This window comes from Epinephelus lanceolatus, chromosome 10 (genome assembly GCF_041903045.1).
Source record: "Epinephelus lanceolatus isolate andai-2023 chromosome 10, ASM4190304v1, whole genome shotgun sequence".
Taxonomy (NCBI): domain Eukaryota; kingdom Metazoa; phylum Chordata; class Actinopteri; order Perciformes; family Serranidae; genus Epinephelus; species Epinephelus lanceolatus.
Window position 1 is genome coordinate 12,244,840 of NC_135743.1, and position 21,002 is coordinate 12,265,841.

General features: G+C 38.8%; 3 protein-coding genes across 4 annotated transcripts; all 3 read right to left on the minus strand.

Annotated features, from left to right (window-relative positions):
• Nucleotides 1-209: 209 nt before the first annotated feature.
• On the minus strand, nt 210-4,462 carry LOC117265734 (H-2 class II histocompatibility antigen, E-S beta chain). Its single transcript, XM_033640390.2, has 5 exons — nt 4,128-4,462; nt 3,459-3,719; nt 2,492-2,773; nt 2,282-2,392; nt 210-1,030 (listed from the first exon to the last, which is right to left on the minus strand). Exons 1-5 carry the CDS (start codon nt 4,183-4,185, stop codon nt 1,005-1,007), a joined length of 738 nt encoding a protein of 245 aa, XP_033496281.1. The 5' UTR covers nt 4,186-4,462; the 3' UTR covers nt 210-1,004.
• A 2,762-nt stretch (nt 4,463-7,224) lies between these two features.
• On the minus strand, nt 7,225-14,184 carry LOC117265769 (H-2 class II histocompatibility antigen, A-U alpha chain-like). Of its 2 annotated transcripts, XM_033640461.2 has the most exons (7): nt 14,098-14,184; nt 13,876-14,013; nt 13,194-13,382; nt 12,417-12,510; nt 11,947-12,210; nt 11,573-11,854; nt 7,225-11,483 (listed from the first exon to the last, which is right to left on the minus strand). In XM_033640461.2, exons 4-7 carry the CDS (start codon nt 12,496-12,498, stop codon nt 11,359-11,361), a joined length of 753 nt encoding a protein of 250 aa, XP_033496352.1. In that variant the 5' UTR covers nt 12,499-12,510; nt 13,194-13,382; nt 13,876-14,013; nt 14,098-14,184; the 3' UTR covers nt 7,225-11,358. The 2 variants fall into 2 exon arrangements, with proteins under 2 accessions (XP_033496352.1, XP_078027658.1); XM_078171532.1 differs by having other exon boundaries at nt 13,876-14,133.
• Nucleotides 14,185-18,174: 3,990 nt separating this feature from the next.
• On the minus strand, nt 18,175-20,273 carry LOC117265771 (H-2 class II histocompatibility antigen, A-U alpha chain-like). The gene is made up of 4 exons (XM_033640463.2): nt 20,036-20,273; nt 19,612-19,875; nt 19,243-19,524; nt 18,175-19,153 (listed from the first exon to the last, which is right to left on the minus strand). Exons 1-4 carry the CDS (start codon nt 20,115-20,117, stop codon nt 19,029-19,031), a joined length of 753 nt encoding a protein of 250 aa, XP_033496354.2. The 5' UTR covers nt 20,118-20,273; the 3' UTR covers nt 18,175-19,028.
• Between the last annotated feature and the right edge of the window lie 729 nt (nt 20,274-21,002).

Below are 21,002 nucleotides of genomic sequence, written 5' to 3' on the forward strand. Positions count from 1 at the left end.
GCTGTTTAAGATAATTGAAAATAAAGTTTGAAGCATAATAGATTAAAGTGATATTGTTATCTCACTGACAGTGAATTTTGATAGCACAGCATTTCTTGTTCCTGCCTGAACAATAACAGTAGCTGGCTTTGGCTTTGGCTTTGTTACATAATATTTTTGTACTACTTTGAAGGACAACTTCAACTCAAATTTTAGTCAGCAGATAACTGTTCACACATTCAGGTTTTGGCAGGTATGCTTTATTTTGGATAACATATATTCTGTATTAAATACAATCTCAATGTTTATAGGCTGGAGAAAAACAGACATAACAATGTGAAAATAAAAACAAAAAATGTGGATTTTAAGTGCATTATTTCTATGTATAGGAGTAACATATATCCAGTATATCAGATCATGTGATTACTGCCCAGCCCATTTGTATAAGCCTGAACCATAGTGCTGTGTACACATTTTCAATCAATAAAAAAAGTCCAAAAATATTAAAACAACATTCACATTTAAGTTTTCATTCTTCATTGTCCAAAACAAAATTTACAAATTACCCACGATTACACTTATTACAATATATATAGCTCTGGAGAAATCAAAGTAAATACTATATTACTATATTACTATTACTATAAATAGTTCATCTTGCCTTCTTTTCAAAATCAAACAACCATTCCTATCTTTGATCATCTGAACACTTCAGGGATTCGTCAAACCATTTCATGGAAAATAAGCTCATTTAAATTATCATAATGTGCACAGGACAAAGAAAATGTAGGCTTTGATAAGTGACTTTGAAAGCATTATCCTCAGACTTCAGTAAAAGCTTATTTTAAACCTCCTCAAGAAGGGAGTGCAGCTATTTTGGCCAATGAGAACTGTCTTACTCAATATAAAAAACATCAACAACTACTTATTCCTTCGATCCTCTGACATTTGAGATGATTTCACAGTCGCATCGTTTCGAATTTTGGCTTGTATTACAAATGTTTCAGCCAAAGTGGCGGGCTGCCTTAACCTGTTGGCACCAACATTCGGCCTGGAATAAAAAACAAAAGGAGAAATTAAGTTACACATGTGGTTGATATTGAGTTACAGTGTTGACAAGTGTTTAAAACTAGTTGTCAAATCTACAAATGCTACATGATCACTGGTGGATTTGGATGTGACAATGATCACTGGTGGTGTTGACTTTCATGCTCTATGATTTAAAAGTCCTGTGTGTAAGATTTTGGGTGATTTAGTGGAATATAGTGGTGATGATTGTAGACAGGATTGGAGACAGGTGGATCCCCACCACATGCTAAAGTGTGCTCACCTTTTTTCTATGATAACTAAAGATCCTGACGTTCAGGAGGTTTTTATCGGGAGCCAAAATATCCACAGAGGTTTCCTCCTCTCCGAAACAAATGAACCAGGTGATTTAAACCAGTTGACGCTGCTCGTCGCTTCTAACAATAGTGGCGGATGCAAAAACATGAATATGCGAATGGCCCGCTCTAGAGCCAGTGTTTGGTTTGTCCATTCTGGGCTACTGTAGAAACATGGTGGTGCAACTAAGCCAACCTCTGGGGTTAAAATGACCAACATCACAGCAGAATAAACATGTTTAAAGCCTGGTACAAAAATCAGTTTTTGGTCTTTATAGTTAATTTCCCCCTTCATGACGACTGTACGGGGGTTACTTTTCAATAACTCACCTCTATTAAGGCTTAAAGTTAGGCATAATCAAGGGTGGGCCGCTATGAGTGATAGGCCTCGGCTAATGCCCTTGGCTTCTAAGTCAGATCAACCACTCGCTCCTCCACAGCGCCGGACTCTCGGTCACTTCTGGCTCCAAAAAACCAAGATGGCGACAGCCAAAATGACAGACTTGAGGCTTCAGAAACTAACGAGTGACATCATGGTAACTAGCTACCACCATTATTTTTGCAGCCTATGAGGTCCTCTTTATAAACGAGGACCGGCTCCCTATGCAGATATAAACAGCTCATTTAAACGCAACAAAAACACAACTCTTATTTTCAGGTGATTATACACCAAAGAAAGTGTACTTATTATATTATTCCATTTCTGCCAGTATAACCCCCTAAATCCTACACAGTGGACCTTTAAGGGATAATGAACAATAAATCTTATCTGATATAAAGGCATCAGTGCAGGGGTGTCTATGAGTTGCACTTCAGACAACAGTGGTGCAGTGTATTCAGAAGACAACAAAAGCCGGATGTAATGTTTGTGTCTAATCTTAACGAGACCTATTTATCTCTGATTTGGTCTTCACTCTCACCTGCACTGTTCTTCTTGTAGTAAATCAGCCCAGCAACCAAAAACACCAGACCCAGCACCAGACCTGCCGTCCCGATAGCGTTCTTGTTATTCTGTGAATGAGGTGTCGGGTCTGAAAAACACATGACCACAAACACAAAGTCTTGTAACTCTAGTCAAATGGAGATTTGCCTTGATAACATTAAGTTGATCCAATCTGTCACTCTCTTACCCCAGTCATAAAGCTTGGGCTCGGTAAAGCTGCTGTGCTCCACCTTGCAGGTTATTTGCTCCCCAGGTTTGGGTGTAAACTCCAGATAGGAGTGCATCTGGTGGAGCCAGTTCCCATTGGACAGTTCCTCAGTGGACGTCACATCAGACGTCACCTCCTTTCCGTTCCTCAGCCAAGTCACTCTGATTTGTTTGGGATAAAAGTCGTACACACTGCAGATGAGCATGCCTGGATGTCTGCTGCTTGCTGCGTCGATTGACTTCACGGTGACGTAGGGCTCGACTTGGGGGAAAGAAACCAAAGACAAAACTAGTTGGCATGAAATAGCAGATCTTATGCACCAACAATGCTGAGAGTTTCAGTAACACTTTCTATCAATGGAAGGCAGAAGGGAAACAAAAGGTAACAAATCTGCATTTTGGAACAACCTAGAAATATAGTCTAATTTATCAAAAAAAAATGATGAACTTACAAGGAATTATCACCTGAATCTGTAGCTCCCCTCAGATTTACGTAGCTTTATAGATGATGGTTTACCTGTCCAGCCTAGAACTATGGTTTTGGTTCTCATAGCGTTATTCATGGCAAAAGACGTAGGTTTTGTTTCAACACTGGGGGGGGACGTATATGAAAAGGATTTGGGGGTCTTCCACCAGTAAATTTTGAGCATCAAATACTAATTTTTCTGCATTCTAGTGAATTTCTATACACTAAATTGTTAAAATAAGACACAACATGCTCACTTACAATTAAACCCTTAGGACTGGGTGCTGGATCCTTAATGTAAGTGATACAAAAAGTAAGTTCCTCTTAAACCCAAAGTTACCCCCTTAATTCCTGACCTCTTGTCTTCTTTATTTGTACTTAACGGTAATAAGTATTATACCACACATCCTAGCCTTAATAATGACACCATAATTTGCAGGCTGTAATCTAAAGTCTGAACAGAATTTTAACACACAGTCACCTGGTTTTGAAAGGAGGTCCAGTGCCAATGAGACGTGGCTTTTGCATTTGTCTTCATTCTTCTTTACTTGTTTCATAAAAGAAGGGCTTTTGTTGAGGCCATCTGCAAGGTCTCTTGTTTTCTCTGTGTAGCCGACGTATTTTCCCGCAGTGCTGTTGTAGTCTATCAAAAGCACCTTGTTGAAGAAGATTTGCTCCATATAAAACACATCATCAGGGGAAGTAAACTGGCAGCGTAGCAAACCATAGCCAAAAAGAGCATCTGCAACGTGAAACAAACAAGTGTTAGATAGTCATTTCACTTGTTTTTATATATTTTATTTGTTGTATTATTTGTAATTTGCTTATGTATTTTTATGTACAGCCCATTGAGGCATTTTTTTGTGATTCCGGGCTACAATAAATTTTGACTTGACTTGACTAGATCATTTAATATGTTATATTTTCTTGTTCATTACCTGTTTTCACACTCATAATATGCAGCAGCTTTTTTATCACTGTTTTTGTGAGAAATACCTGTTACAATTATGATTAATCATTCTGATCTACGACATGTAGCAACAGACTGACAACTAACACTAACATTGGTCTATGTGCTCTTTTAAACAGCAAAACAAATGAACAATGACTGCTTCTATTTTAATGTTACCTCTATTTTAATGTCACTTACCTGCTCTTGAAAATATCAGAAACAGAAGCAGCAGGGAAAAGAAGCTGCGAGCGAGCATGTTGACACCTGAGAAATGACAAGATAGCTACAAATCGGAAGTAATTTGATCTCACACTGAAAACACGAGGAAGTGAGGCAGCAGAGTGCTCGGCAACATTCCCGTAAACAGGTGTGGCTCTGTGGCCCCTATTTCAGGAAGCAGGCTTAACAAACTCAGAGCCTAATCCCGATCTCCGGGTTGACTGAGCCTGAGCTGAGAAACTCTGAGTTTTCGGTTACAGAACAGCTGATCACAGTCAGCTCAATCAACTCTGAGTATGTTCAGCCTGAGAGAGGCGCGTTCACAGCGAGCAGTGAAAGACATCATCAGTAGAGTGCAGATAACGTGATATTCAGTGGCCGAAAGCAGAAAGCCGCTAGTTTCATCCCAGCTGAGTCGGAGATTTTACTGACGCCGAAATGAAAAAAAACAAAACAAAAACTAACACGTCAGCTGCAACTAAACAGAGAGAGGTGTGATGGGAACAGACGGCAGAGTGTGTTAGTAGATAATGTGAAGTGATCCCTATGTAATGTGACGTGCTAGTGTGTCTAATATACAGAAAATACAGAAACAGTACAGTTGGGACAATTTTTGCTTCTTCATTTTTGAACAGATATTGCACAAAAACTATACACTGGAAATAAGTGATTTTTCTTATGTAGTTTAATTTGTTTGTATACTAATTTATTATTGATGAATATCATTTATAAGTTGTTTATTTTTTCCACAATCAGGTCATAAACATGAGGTGCATTTTTACCATGGTACCGTCTCAACTATACCCCATATGTGTACAGTTGAGACAGTACCATGGTACAGTTGAGACACCTATTGAAACCCATTGATGATGACTGAACTTGTAAATGCAATAAACTTTTTTTAAAAAAAGGACAATTTGACAAGATATTTCAATATAAATTCATTCCTCTTTATTGAAATTAAAAACAATGGAATATTATTGTAAACAAGCAATAATAAAACACCAACACTAAAAATAGGCTAAACAAGAAGTTATGACACGCAACTGAGTGGTCATGTGGTGCTAAGCTCTGGCGCCGGCGGTGGTGTTTAGTTTTTATTGTACATCCCATAAAGGCTTTATCAGCTGTACCCGTTCTACCACCTTGCCTATTACACCACACGCTGAATTATCCTTATATCATTCATGGTTAAAAAGATGTCCATTAATATAACACAGTTCAAGTATCACAAATATTAAATTTTATTTTCATTTTCTTTGTTTGTGGTCTTATTATGACTTGTAACCTGTTATCTTTACGCTGCACAACTTAACAGCATGTGATGTAATAGAACTCTGTCACAGGTACCCCGCTAACCACCTTGTGTATTTCTCTAGATTATGCAGTGACCTAACATGCTAGGATAGCATGAAATATGTGAGTTTTTAGGGCACAGAATAATGTTAGCAATGATGTAAGTTATGTTTGATGGTCACAAAAGGATAATAAGCTATTCATTGTGGAAGGGACATGGTAAAGTGAAATTCTTACCTTAGTAAAAAGACTTTTGCTGATATCTTCAGACTGGAGATGCTAACACTCTTCAAATTTCCCACCACCAAAGAGGATGCTAATACGCATGTGTTGAGTAAAAATCACGGTTCAGGCTTGCAGCGCAGGCAAGATATTTAGGGTGTTTCAACTGTACACGTCTCAACTATACTCAGTCTACCCTTCATATATTTTAATATAATTTGCTGTATCATCTTATTCAGCTGTAATCTGATGGAGCCTAAACACACTGGGCAGTGACACAACATCAAACACAAAAATGTTGTACAGACTGGTAAAAGTTTTGTTTATACTTTCTTTATTCTGTCAGTATTAGGCTGAGGTTAATTTAACTGCTGAACTGCTGTGAAATAACTTCTGATTCACGTAATCTCCTTTATACTCAGATGGAGCTATTATGGGATGTTGAGTCCCTTGAATGAGCCAGTTACACCGCAGAATCTTTGAATATATGAAAAGTATTCATGAATCATTGCATCATATCTGCGTAGATTAATTTCTGATTAACACTGACAAACCTGAAGTTCTGTGGAATTCCTTTTATTTAAAGATTATTTTTGGGGCTTTTGTTGCCTTTAATGGCAAAACAGTGTAATGTTGGGGGAGAGAGGGAACGACGCGCAGCAGAGACTGCAGGCTGGGTTTGAACCTGATCACACTCCATCCACACATGCTCCGTTGCAAATACTTTGATAATCGATTCTGATTTATGTCCAGGGAAAACCACCGCTGTCTCTTTGATGTGTTCAGTGTCTCTGATGTTGTAAAGAAAACTGCCGCTGCCGAAGAAGCAAAGGGCAATGCATAAAATTTGCTCCTATGATAATGTAAATCCACAATGTGTAATATTTGATATATCTGGGTGGAACAGATTAAGATAAATGAAAGACTGTGAGGTCAAACAGTATCTTTCATACAGACACTCCTCCAGGGAGACATCCAAACAGGCTCTAATCACCTTCTCCTTACTCAGCAGCCTCTGTATAAACTGTGCCCCAACGTCCACAACTTCATTCACTAAAGGACACGCCATGTTTCTCCTACCTGCAACACGCTCAGCCTCAGGCTTAGACTGAGCCAGCAGGTTTGCTTCATGGAGTAAGTTGCCATGGTAACTGACTCAGGGTTTTGTTGAGCTGGCTTTCTGAAACGGAAAACTCAGAGTTTACCTCATCTCAGGCTCAACATACTCAGAGTTTTCACTAATCCTGCTTTCTGAAATAGGGCCCAGACCATCAAAGTGACATACAAATTTGATCATTTACCATGCATGTTGCTGTGGTTGTTAATTTAGAGTTCAGTTTATCATCTGAAGGGTAAGTTGTAAAATTCTAAAGAATCTCTAACACAGAATCTTCAAACGGCAGCAACTTTATTTAATTTTTTTCAAACATCTGTAAGGGTTTTTAGTATAGTTTTATCATCTTAAAGACAGATAAAATGAAAAGAAAGAAACCAGGAAAGTGGTTAAAATTTTAGTCAGCAGATAACTGTTCACACATTCAGGTTTTAGCAGGTATGCTTTATTTTGGATCACATATATTATTTATTAAATTTAATCTCAATGTTTATTGGCAAAAAGAAAACAGACATAACATTGTTGAAATACAAGCAAAAAAAGTGCGTATTAAGTGCATTATTTCTATGTATATGAGTAACATATATCCAGTATATCAGATCATGTGATTACTGCCCAGCCCATTTGTATAAGCCTGAACCATAGTGCTGTGTGCACATTTTCAATCAATAAGCAAAAATGTTAAAGCAACATTCACATTTAAGTCTTCATTCTTCATTGTCCAAAACAAAATGTACAAATTACCAACAATTACACTTATTACAATATATAGTTCTGGAGAAATCAAAGTAAATACTAAATAAATAGTTAATCTTGCCTTCTTTTCAAAATTAAACAACCATTCCCATCTTTGATCATCTGAACATTTCAGGGATTCGTCAAACCGTTTCATGGAAAATAAGCTCAATTAAATTATCATAATGTGTACAGGACAAAGAAAATGTAGGTTTTGATAAGTGATTTTGAAAGTATTATCCTGAAGCCTCTGACATGTCGAGGCGTGGAGACAGGACCTCTGGGGTGTCCTGTGTTGTATGGCACCAAAGCATTGCCGACAGATCCTTTGAGTCCTGTGGGTTGCGAGGTAAGGTACTGGCATGCCCAATAGATTGTCAATTAGATTGGGATCTGGGGAATTTGGAGGCCAGGTTGACGCCTTGAGCTCTAAGTCACGCCCCCTGTGCCATTCCTGAGCTGTTTTTGGGGTGTGGCACAATATAAAAGATATATGCATGCATTTCATATAACTTATCGTGTTCTTCGTTTCATTACAGGAGTTAAATCATGTACTTACTACATGTGAAAAGGTTGGCTGGTTCTCACTGGCAACAAGAAAAGAACTATATTATGCTCATGTATAAAGGTGCAAAAGCCGCCGCAGTACATCACTTCACTTTGTATTTCCCTTTCATCTTCATTTCATTTCATTTATTGGATCTCCATTAGCACCAGCACATTAGCATAGCTATTCTTCCTGGAGTCCAAACATTAAGTCAAATTGTCCATTCATCCAAGAGAGAGAGAAAAAAAAACTAATACAATCACAACACATAGAATCATAGATGCAGACAGACATAGAACACAAGACATAATCACCAACACCTATACATTACAAATTAAGAATCCAAGGGAAAAACAATATAGCAAAACACACAAACAGATAAAAGAATAACAATACCACAAGGCAGGGAAGAGAACAGGCACTACATCATATCATATATCAATAAGTATAACAACAACACTTGTGACATATGACACATACACATAATTAGTATGGCATACACTTACAATAAGTCAAGGTGAGTCAATCAGTAACCTCATGTGCACCTACTCAACTTAACTACTGCAGCTGCAATATTAGAAAAAAATGTTTAAGTAAGAATTTATACCTCTCTTTGGAATCTACCAACACAATATAAAGTGGCAACGAATTCCATCCCAGTATGGCTCTGTACAAAACAGATTTCTTTAACACATTGGTATTAGCCTTAGGCAAGATGAACCTCCCCTCAGTAGCATGTCTTGTCAGATAACCATGTCGACTAAACTGACAAGAAAACAAGTAATACAAAACATTCAGAGACTTATTTACAATAATATTCCTGAGCAAGTTTAACAAAACATAAGAAGTTCTTTGAGTGACAGTTAGCCGACCCAGTCTATCATGCATATGTATTACATAAGTTCTGTAAGAGCACAGTGTAAAACACAGCGTGCTGCTTTATTTTGAGCAACTTGTAATTTATTTAAATCCTTCATTGAGGCACTAGACCAAATTGCAAAATAGTAATTGAGCTGTGACAGCTTGTGGTATGAATTTTAACACTCTTTTTACCATTGAGATCCCTCTTCCCATTTTACTCAAAATATGATCAATATGTTTAGACCAGGGGTCTGCAACCTTTGCCATTAAAAGAGCCATTTTTGACCAAAAATAATTTGAAAAAATCTGTGTGGAGCCGCAAAACATGTTTGAGCCTTATAATCAAGGTAAATAGCCTATTAAGTCTAAATTAGCGTATACTTATGGTCTAAATAAGCATTTGTTAATATGTTTTACCACAAGGTGGACACTGTGCAGGGCACTATTAATAATTATCTGGTACTTAAATTTTGCAGAGCTGGCAGTGAGAGCAAACAAATCTGTCCACGCACTACTACATTCTCTATTTATTCAATTTACTTTTTTGGATTTGGCATCCATAGCTAACCAGCCACTGCTATTGAGGTTCAGCAACATTTGGATTCATAGAATGAATTTCCATAGACTTCTTTTCTCAAAGGCTCAAGGAGCCACTGGACAGGGGCTAAAGAGCCACATGTGGCTCCAGAGCCACATGTGGCTCCAGAGCCACAGGTTGCCTACCCCTGGTTTAGACCATGTTAAATGTCGGTCAACAGTTATACCAAGAAGTTTAGTCTCATAAATTTGTTTAACAGGAATATTATCAATTTCCAATACCAAGGAAGGTTCATCTCTCAGCAGATACCTTGACCCAATAACAATAGATTTAGTTTTCCCCACATTCAAGACCAATTTGTTTTAAGTTACCCATTCTGCCACTAACCTTAAATCATATTGTAACTTATTATTTAACTCCACTGTAGACGACTCCGCTGCATATATTGTACTATCATCTGCATACATGGCAATTTTAGTCCTATCAAGCACAAGTGGGAGATCATTCACAAAAATAGAAAATAATAACGGTCCAAGACAACTCCCTTGAGGCACCCCACAGTCAACATATTTAATATCAGACAAACTACCATTAAAATAAACAGTTTGACTCCTGTTTGTCAAATAGCTCTCAATCAATTTCATTGCTGACAAACTAAAACCATACTGTTTAAGTTTTCCTAATAACAAAAAATGGTCAATAACATCAAATGCAGCACTAAAATCAAGTAGAACGACACCCACTAATTTCCCATTATCCATGTCCATACGCCATTCATCTGTCATATGCGTCAGAGCTGTACAAGTGGAGTGTCCTGGTCTAAATGCATGTTGAAAATCACTATTTAAATTATTGATATCAAAATAATACTGAATTTGTTCAAACATAATCCTCTCCATTACTTTACCTAGAGCAGGTAACAAAATAATCACTCGGCAATTCGCCCCAGAGAAAGGTGCAGCAGGGTTCTTTGCTAATGGCATAACTTTGGCAATTTTCCAATTCTGCGGGAAAACACCTTTATCAATACATAAATTAAAAATATGACACACAGGAACAGCAATAGAGTCAGCAGCAATACTGCACTCAGGTTGCTGTTGCAAAAGAAATCTCGATCTCAGTGACATAATCTAATTGAATAAAGATTATTTTGTACAGTTAAAAGAAACTGTGTATAACTTTAACATTCATAACATATATTAAAGTTATATATCCTGGAAGGTAAACAGAAACATTAATTAAAAAGAAATCTAATAAAAAGCTTCATTCATATTTGAAGGCCCTTTCATATTAGATTTGTAAATCCAAAGCACTCCTTGACATTTAGTGTCAGCAGGTGTTTATTAACCTGATGAAATGAGCTCAACACTCTGTTTTGCTCTCTGTGTCAGTCTGACCTTGATGCTGCCCCAAAGACTTTCAGTAGGTGGGAGCACTCACCTTGACAAACTCCTTCAGCCAACCAGCATAACAAAACACTGAGGAACATCTTCTTCATCACCAACAGAGCTGGTTGATAAATCAAGCTTTTGCCAAATCCAGTCGGAAGAAAGGCAAAAATGTCCTTTGCTCCGAGACACTGCATACTCTTGTTCTTGTTTAATTGTTATTGGCTCTATTTCTGCAATAAATTCACTCATTGCTGTGTTTACTCTATGTTAGAGTTAGCGTTTGTTTGTTTGTTTGTTTTGTTAGCGTTTTACAGCATCACCCGCGCAGATACCTCATTGGCCCTGATTGGATTTTGATTTCTGGAATGTGTTTGGGGCAGCATGAGTGATATTCATACCTGTCTCTAAACCAATTCACGTGTTAGAAGACAATAAACAGTGCACTCCAAAATGATTGTTGTAAATTTCATCAACTTCATGTGTATGATATCTCTCAAACAGAGATGTTACCGTCCATGGTGTCCTTTAACCATTAAAAATGTTCCAGCTGCGACTCCCAACAAACCCACAGCCAGGCCCACTCCACAGTAAACATCTGGTCCCACACTACTGTCATGACTAAAGTCAGGTTCTGTGAAGGAACGTGAGAAAACATCATTACATTCACAAATCATTGTATTATTTCTATATTTAAGTGGCTTCTTAAGATAAATCAATCACCCCAGATCCTTGTTTGAGGCCTGTCCAGGGCCATGTGCTCCACAGTGCAGCTGTAAATGTCTCCCTCCCTCGGTGTGAATGTCAGGGTGGAGAACTGATGAAAGGTTTGATCATTATTGAGATAATATCGACTGAGTGATGCCCCCTCCAACACTGGAAGACCATTTCTGGTCCAGGTGACTTTGATCTCAGGTGGGTAGAAATGATTCACAAAGCAGATGAGGGTGTTTTCAACTTCCAGCTCAACTTCCTCTGAAGAGTAGACGATGCTCTCAGGGGGGTCTTTAGTGGGTCAAAAGACAATTAAAAAACATCATCAGTATCTTAGCAGTCACGTCACAACAGAGAGAAATGTTGGGTGCAGGTTATTTTACCTGTTTGTTCGGGTGGGTTTCTCTCCTCTGCTTTGGCGATTGCCACAAGTGCTGAACATGATTTCTTGCCTTTCTTTGCATTCCTATATTCATGTTCACTGTCAAATAGTTTACTTGGGTCGTCCACAAGAAATCTGGGCACAGTGTAAACAAGCTCATCTCTGTCAAAATCCGCATACAAAAACTCCTCATCATCAACCTCAAACTCAATTTCAGTTGTCCCATTGTAGAAGCAGCCCACAATTACAAAAGTGTCATGGCGAACTAAAAAACAATAAAGAATAAAAGAGCGAAGGAAAATGATAAATGCATCGGTATAAACATAATGACAAATAGATCTAGCAAGTCACTCCTGTTGGATTTTCTCACAGGCATTTGTATTTTCCACAGAAACTTTGAACACCACAGAAAGGTATCTGTGAGTATTTGTGTTACTAGGACAAAGTAGTAAATTTGAAATGTATTCTTACTTTGTGAGAAGACACAGAAGCTGTTGATCATCAGGATTACGAGAGCTGAGCACTTCATGTCCGGGCTGCAGATCTTCATCATTGGAGACTCAGTCTGAACAAAAAATGTAATCTCCGTTATCAATCTGCACTTCATACATGTGATGACATAACCAGATAAAGCGCAAATCAGAAACTGAAGGAAGTTAGATTTCGAGCCATCGTGAATTTTCAGTAACCTGTATCAATGTATCCATATCAGAAGTATCAGGCTGTCGGAATTCTAAACGAATTCTTTGGTAGACAAAGGAGCTTCCTTGTTATGTCAGTTTTGATGGCAACACAGCCGTCTAACCTGTGGAGCAGGTTCTGTAAATCTGGCAGGGGTTTAAATGCAAGTGTACATAAGCAGTGCAGATGTTTTGATTTTTGAAATCAGCCTTGTTTTTTAATTTCAAATAACTAAATCATGTAATCCACACATTCACAGTCTCCCAACCCCTCAACAAATATTGCATTGTTATGTGTATGTGGCAACACGAGGGATGGAGGGAGATCAAGGCTGTTGCCACAGCGGCCCGGGTTCGACCCCAGCCTGTGGCCCTTTGCTGCATGTCACTCCCTCTCTCTCTTCCCCTTTCACACTTAAAGGCCAAAAAATGCCCTAAAAAATATCTTGGAAAAAAAAGGAAAAATCAATTCTTTATTACAAAATACTTTGCTAAAGAAAAAAAACAATAGATGCACCGTCCACACAGGGATGTAAATAAAGGGGGACCTTTAAGTACTGAGGCTTACCCGCAGGGAGATGGGTCGACAAGGGTGTGAGGGATCAAACGAAAAATAAGGTCACCCCAGTCATACGTGACAGCCAGCCACACACACTTTAGTGAAGAGAAAACCAGGACCAGGGGACGCACAGTACACCAAAAAAAGAGGGGAAGCCACCACCCAGGACACCAGGACCACCACGTCGGCTCTCAGCAACTGAAGGGGGAAGAGGGAAATAAAATTAATGGGGTTGCACTCAGAAATGGCCATAAACAAAAACAACCAAATAAACAAACAAAAACAAACCTTAAATAAACCAAACTTGTAAGGTTGGCAGCCAAAAGATTACAAATTAACCAAAAACCCAAATAAACAAATATAAACTGCCAAAAATAAGTTCATTAACAAAATAAATCAAAATACCACAAATCAATATTCATGTCAAGAAACCCAAAATTCACAAAAATCAGGAATTAAATAAGATACGTCACCAGCCACAGAAATTAACACAATACAACTTAACCAAAACAATGCGTAACTGTCTTAAACTCAAAGAAAATGTAACAAAACAAGATCAGAGATCCAGACAAGATTAAGTGAAAGCGAACCCCACAGTTCACATGCACACACACACTTTAAATAAACCAAATTAAAATCTCACTAAAGGCTGAACTTGACAGCGACAACAATTGCCAACAGGCTAACTTACCGATCAGGTGGTGTTTGATCACCTGAGCGAGAGCGGACGAGAGCTCGCGCTGTACAGCAGCGGGAGGAGGACAGTCAGACAGCTCGGGAGAACGGCGCGTGAGTCATTAACGTCGGCCCAGGACAGCAATACAGGAAGCTACATACAAACACACCGTCTAATTAAATTGTGAGTCAAACGGCCAGATTTCCACACGTGTACAGGCAGCTACTACCACATTACCTGCGCAGCGGGTAAAGGAAGCGAGGCGACCGGGAAGTGGGCGATCTCGGAGCCAAAGAGCAAGAGCGAGTCAGGATGAACACAGCCTCCTCATGTAGAGTGCCCTCATGTGGTGATTGGCTATAGAGTGGAGATGAGAGCAAGGAAGCACACTCTCGCATTAAGGGCGGGGATGAGCATCTCACCCTGCTACATGTACATAAACAGAACACAAATTTAAATGCAACACTTTTGTTTGCTTCCATCTTTTCATAGGTTTAGTGACCACTTTTCCTTTTCCAAGACAATCCATCCACCTGACAGGTGTGGCACATCAAGATGTTTATTAAACAGCATCATTACAACACGTGTGCCTTCGGATGGTCACGATAAAAGGCCACTCCAAAATGTGCAGTGTTATCAGACAACACAATGCAACAGATGTCACTAGTTTTGAGGGGGGTGCCATTGGCATTCTGACTGCAGGAATGTCCATCAGAGCTGTAGCCTGAGAACTGAATGTTCATTTCACTGCTGGAAGCCGTCTCCAATGCCGTTTCCAGGAATTTGGCAGAACATCCAACCGGCCATGCGTTGTCATGATCTAATATAAGGGTCATGGTGATGAATAGCACGGCAATGGGTCTTGCAATTTGCACATTGCGATTTTTTCGAGGGGGACATGATCCTGGATCAACATCTCACATCATGTTCCTTGACCAACACTTTGACCAACCAATCACAGCCCTCTGACATCATCAGTGTGCTGCTCCTGTGCTTCCTTCAAAATTTCTTTGTGCTTCTTCAGAGTGAAGCTAGTTTTCCAAATTTAAGTTAGTACAAATGAATGAAATCCGCACTACCATTAACCAAAACCCTAGAAGCTACTGCAGGGTTAGTGAATTAGTTATTAAGCAGGTTGGCTATGCTAACAAATAAACTTGCCAATAGGCCAGAATATTAGCGAGTTAGCTTGCTAACTAGGAAGGCTATGCCAACAAGTAAGGTTGCCAATAGACTAAAATATTGTTCACTAACAAAGATTGTGAATAATATCATTTTTCAGTTGCAAAGCCTATTAGAAACTCTTGCAAATGATAGTTTTAAATCTGCATTGAAAATGGAGGAAAAATGTGTCCAGGTCTTTGAAACTGCAAAATGACATTATCTTTACTCTTAATGATAACGAACAATATTTTAGCCTACTGGTAAGCTTACTTGTTAGCATAGCCTACCTAATCAGCAAACTAACTCGCTAATATTCTAGTCTATTGGGAAGTTTATTTGTAAGCATAGCCAACCTAGTTAGCAAGCTAACTCTAACTCTGCAGTAGCTTATACGGTTTTTGTTCACTGTTACTGAGGATTTTTGGAAAATTAGCTTAGTTCTAAAGACGCACAAATTTTAAACGAAGCGCAGGAACAGCACACTGATGATGTCAGAGGGCTGTGATTGCTTGTTTGCAATGTTGGTCCAGGCACGTGATGTGGGATGTTGATCCAGGCGTGTGTCCTACTCCACAAAATCACATCATGCCTCAGGATTTCATCACAGTATCGCTGCGCATTCAATTGTTCGTTGTCTATAGCTTATGCCAGCCCACACCATAACCACACTATAACCGCAGTATTGGCATTAGAAAACTGCTCACCTGCACGATGCCATACATGCCGTCTGCTATCTCCTTGGTACGGTGTAAAAACCAGGATTCATCTGTGAAGAGAACACCTCTCCAAAGTGTCAGATGCTATTGACGGTGAGCAGTTGGCCACTCAAGTCAGTTACAATGACAAATTGCAGCCAGGTCAAGACCCTTGTGACGACGACAAGCATGCAAATGAGCTTTCCTGAGGACATTGGAGATGTCTTATGGTCATGAAATAAACATTCAGTTCACGGGCAACAGCTCTGGTGGACATTCCTGCAGTCAGCATGCCAATGGCACGCTCCCTCAAAACCTGAAACATCTGCGGCATTGTGTTGTGTGATCAAACTGCACATTTAGAGTGGCCTTTTATTTTGACCAGCCCAGGGCACACTTGTGTAGTAATGATGCTGTTTCTTGTTATGCCACACCTGTCGGGTGGATGGACTATCTTGGAAAGGGAGAAGTACTCACTGACACAGATTATAACAAATTTGTGACCACAATTTGAGAGACATTTATCTGTTAAGTGCATTTTAAAAGCCTGAGATCTTTAACTTTAGCAGGTGAAAAAATGGGAGCAAAAACAAAATTGTTGCATTTGAAAGTGTAAGTGTAGATATACAACCCTAATTCTGAAAATGTTGCGCTGCTTAAAACGTAAATAAAAACACAATGCAATGATTTGTAAATCCTCTTGACCTATATTCAGTTGAATACAGTACAAAGACAAGATATTTAATGATCAAACTGACAAACATATATGTTTTTTTAAAATATACACTCAATGTGAATGTGATGCCTGCAGCATGTTTCAAAAAGGTTGGGACAGGAGCATGTTTACCACTGTGTTACATCACCCTTTCTTTTAACAACACTCAGTAAGCATTTGGAAACCAAGGAAATTAATTGTTCAAGTTTTGAAAGTGAAAGTCTTTCCCATTCTTGCTTGATGTACAGCTTTAGCTGCCTTACAGTCTGGGGTCTCTGTTGTCATATTTTGCGCTTCATAATGCATCACACATTTTCAGTGGGAGACAGGTCTGGACTGTAGGCAGGACACTCCAGTACCTGCACTCCTTTAATGCGAAGACACGCTGCTGTAATGTGCAGAATATGGCTTTGCATTGTCTCGCTAGAATACACAGGGGCGTCCCTGAAAAGCGTCATCTTTGGCAGCATATGTTGCTCCAAAACCTGTATGTCCCTCTAAGCCTTCAGAGATGTGCAAGTTACTTATGATGCCATGGGTACTAACACACCCCCATACCATCACTGATGCTGGCTTTGAACTTTGAGCTGGTAACAATCTGGACGGCCCTTTTGTCCCTGATTTCCAAAAACAAATTTGAAATGTGGACTCATCAGACCACAGAACACCTTTTCACCTTGTGTCAGTCCATTTCAGATGAGCTCAGACACAGAGATGTCTGCAGTGTCTCTAGATGTTGTTGGTATATGTTTTTTTCTTTTGCTTTTTCTTTAACTGACAGTGGTTTTCCAATGAGTTCCTCAGCCTGTGTGGTAATATCCTTTATCCAATCATGTCAGTATTTAATACAGAGCCGTCTGAGGGGTCAAAGGTCATGGCCATGAAGTATTGGTTTTCAGCTTTGCCCCTTATGTGCTGACTCTGAATCTTTTAATGATATTATTGATTGTAAGATAGTGAAATTCTAAATTTCTTGCAATTGTGCTTTGAGAAATGTTGTTCTTAAACTGTTGGACTATTTAACATGCAGTTTTTCAAAAAGCAGTGAACCTCCCGCTGTCCTCGCTTTTTGAGGATGCCCCATCATACCCAGTCATGACACTATCATCTGTCAGCAGTTAACCTGTTTAACCTGCTTTCTGAGCATTCAGCAACCTCCCCAGTCTTTTTTTGCCCCTGTCCTAACTTTTTTGGAGCATGTTGCAGGCAACAAATTCAGATGAGTGTATATTTACAAATACCAATAAAGTTAATCGGTCTGAACATTAAATATATTGTCTTTGTGTTGTATTCAGTTGAATATAGGTCGAAAAAGATTTGCTTTTTTGGAAGTGGGGTTGTACAGTATATAATTTTTTTTTTTTTTTGAATCGCTTCCCAAGGCCAGAAACGTTGAACCATCTTGTGTCTCACAAAAAAAATAAAAAATAAAAAATAAGGTTAGTGAAAAAATTAGTTTAATTTTGTAAAACAAAAATGTGTAGATCGTGATCCCAGATTAGGAAACACTAACCTATGTATTAAAGGTTGTCGCATTTTCGCAATTAACATTTGCAGCTGTGAGGAGAGATGGTGGTTGGTTGTTATTGTTTTATCAAAGTGTCTCATACCTAGGTGACTGGAGATTGGCGTCTCATCTATTTTTACTGCTAAAGGAGATTAATCCACTGCATAAGTGTCTCAGTAATACAAGTAAAAACAAACAGAAAGATTTTCAAAAAAGGCAGAACAGAAGACTGCTTTAGTTAAAATGGGTTCAAATTTTATGATGCATCATGTGACAGGAAGTGACAATTTCATCTGAACTTCTTCCTCAAATTAGAAATGAAAGGGTACAAGAATGCAACCTGAGAGAGAAAGTTGCAGAAAGAACAGGTAACATGATTTTATAACCAAACTTCTCTGTCAGGTTTTTTTCTTACATCAAAAGAAATTTGTTATGTTGGGCTGTCGGCGATGGAGGTCTGTAGATGCAAGCAGGAGGAAGAGGCTGTTCTGGAGCATGTAGGTAACCACAGATACATGAATGTCACACAACTTGGGTCATTCAAAGACAAGAAAAATGTAAAGTAATATTTAAACAGTTCAGATGCAGAGTGAGACGAAACAAAGAGTGAGGGCATTTAAAAAAGAGTACTGATCAGCAGACTGGACAGTGAACATTTCCTCTTCAAATCAGTGACTACTTTTATGTTGATGGTCCCTAGTTGCTTATGAATTCAGCATTTCTTTAATAAGAGGAACAATGTGTTATTTCCTCCCTCAAAACTTTCGTAGTTTTGTTTTAAAGTTAAACATAATCTTGCATATGTACAGTATATTAAGATGTGTTCACATGTAAATGACAGGCTGAAATATAGTTTACAATCTGTTTTCTTTGCGCATGGTGAGAAAATATTTGTTTGAACAGTGTAAATTTTCCACAACTAAACATGTCATTCGATTCGTTCTTGAATGAGCCACAGCAGGCCTGATGTTCACACCTCCCTCTAAACCAAATCACGGTTTAGAAGACAATAAATAGTGCACTTCAAAATCATCGTTGTCTTCATCATCATCATCATCATCAATTTCATCTCTCTTAAACAGAGATGTTACCGTCCATGGTGTCCTTTAACTATTAAAAATGTTCCAGCTGCGACTCCCAATAAACCCACAGCCAGGCCCACTCCACAGTAAACATCTGGTCCCACACTACTGTCATGACTAAAGTCAGGTTCTGTGAAGGAACGTGAGAAAACATCATTACATTCACAAATCATTGTATTATTTCTATATTTAAGTGGCTTCTTAAGATAAATCAATCACCCCAGATCCTTGTTTGAGGCCTGTCCAGGGCCATGTGCTCCACAGTGCAGCTGTAAATGTCTCCCTCCCTCGGTGTGAATGTCAGGGTGGAGAGCTGATGAAAGGTTTGATCATTATTGGGATAATACCGACTGAGTGACGCCCCCTCCGAAACTGGGAGACCATTTCTGGTCCAGGTGACTTTGATCTCAGGTGGGTAGAAATGATTCACAAAGCAGATGAGGCTGTTTTCAACTCCCAGCTCAACTTCCTCTGAAGGGTAGATGATGCTCTCAGGGGGGTCTTTAGTGGGTCAAAAGACAATTAAAAAACATCATCAGCATCTTAGCAGTCACGTCACAACAGAGAGAAATGTTGAGGTTAACTCACCACTTTCCTCTGTTGGGTCTTCCTCCTCCTCTTTGCAGAGTACCACAATCGCTTTACATGATCTCTTGGCTTTCTTAGCGTCTAGATATATGTGCAAATTCTCAAAGAGTTTACTTGGGTCGTCCACAAGAAATGTGGGCACAGTGTAAACAACCTCATCTCTGTCAAAATCCATGTATAACATCTCCTCAGCATCATACTCATACTGAACTTCAGTTGTCCCGTTTTCAAAGCAACCCACAACGTAGAGAAATTTATGGGGAACTGAAAAACAATGAAATAAAATAAAGTATAAATGTATGACAATAATACTTGACTTTCTCTCAGGCATTCATATTTTATACAGAAACTTAAAACAGTCAAAAGGTTTTTGTGAGTATTCGTGTTAGTAGAACAAAAAAATAAATGTGAAAGATATTCTTACTTTGTGAGAAGACACAGAAGCTGTTGATCATCAGGATTACAAGAGCAGAGCACTTCATGTCTGGGCTAAAGAACTTCATCATTGGAGACTCTCAGTCTGAAGAAATAGTTTAATCTCCTTTGCCAATCTGCACTTCATACATGTGATCACATAACCAGGTCATGTACAAAACAGAAAATTGAGGAAAGCTGGATTTTTAGTCCTGGTAAATCATCAGGAAGCTGTGTCGATATGTCAGTGAGATATTAGAAACATCAGACTGTCGGAAATGTAAATGACGTATTTGGTAGACGCAGAAGCTTCCTTGTTATGTAAATGTTGATGGGAACACAGCCGTCTAACCTGTGGAGCAGGTTCTCGAAATGTCAGTGTACATAAGCAGTGCAGATATTTATTTTGTAAATCAGCCTTTGGTTTGAAATACTTAAATCATAAAGCAGTGATTCACGGTCTCACAAACCCTCATCAAAGGTTCCATACTGACTGTTTCATCTAAAGAGCTGCCAGAGGCCAGAAACGCTGGACTATCCAGTGTCTCACAATAAAAAAGACATTGCTGAAGGAGATTAAACCACTGGAGTCTATGTAAAAGAAGTAAAAACAAACAAAAATATTCACCCCAGAAAGATAAAACAGAAGACAGGACAAAAGATTACTTTATTTACAGACATACCAAAAAATGGGTCCAATTTTTCACGATGTGTGACAGGGAATTAACTTTTTATCTAAGCTTCATCCTCATATAAGTAATGAAAGAATACAAAATGCAACAGAGTTGTGTTACATAACAACAGGTAACATGATGTTATAACTAAACTTCTCTGACAGGTTTTTTCCCCCTACCATCACCATGTTGGGCTGCAGGTGGTGCTGGAGGTCTGTAGATGTGTGCAGGAGGAAGAGGCTGCACAACCTTTGCTCATGGACTTTTCACATCCACATATGAAGAAGAAGAAGATTTATTTAT

Excerpts from the sequence above, each read along its gene's own strand:
- LOC117265771 (XM_033640463.2), bottom strand. The coding sequence starts at position 20,117 with ATGATGAAGTTCTTTAGCCCAGACATGAAGTGCTCTGCTCTTGTAATC. Across the intron at positions 19,525-19,611 it reads AGACCCAACAGAGGAAAGTG|ACCCCCCTGAGAGCATCATC; the intron begins GTGAGTTAACCT and ends GACCCACTAAAG. Across the intron at positions 19,154-19,242 it reads GCCTCAAACAAGGATCTGGG|AACCTGACTTTAGTCATGAC; the intron begins GTGATTGATTTA and ends GTTCCTTCACAG.
- LOC117265769 (XM_033640461.2), bottom strand. The coding sequence starts at position 12,498 with ATGATGAAGATCTGCAGCCCGGACATGAAGTGCTCAGCTCTCGTAATC. Across the intron at positions 11,855-11,946 it reads AAACCCACCCGAACAAACAG|ACCCCCCTGAGAGCATCGTC; the intron begins GTAAAATAACCT and ends GACCCACTAAAG. Across the intron at positions 11,484-11,572 it reads GCCTCAAACAAGGATCTGGG|AACCTGACTTTAGTCATGAC; the intron begins GTGATTGATTTA and ends GTTCCTTCACAG.
- LOC117265734 (XM_033640390.2), bottom strand. The coding sequence starts at position 4,185 with ATGCTCGCTCGCAGCTTCTTTTCCCTGCTGCTTCTGTTTCTGATATTT. Across the intron at positions 2,774-3,458 it reads GGACCTCCTTTCAAAACCAG|TCGAGCCCTACGTCACCGTG; the intron begins GTGACTGTGTGT and ends CTTTCCCCCAAG. Across the intron at positions 2,393-2,491 it reads GCCCAAGCTTTATGACTGGG|ACCCGACACCTCATTCACAG; the intron begins GTAAGAGAGTGA and ends TGTGTTTTTCAG.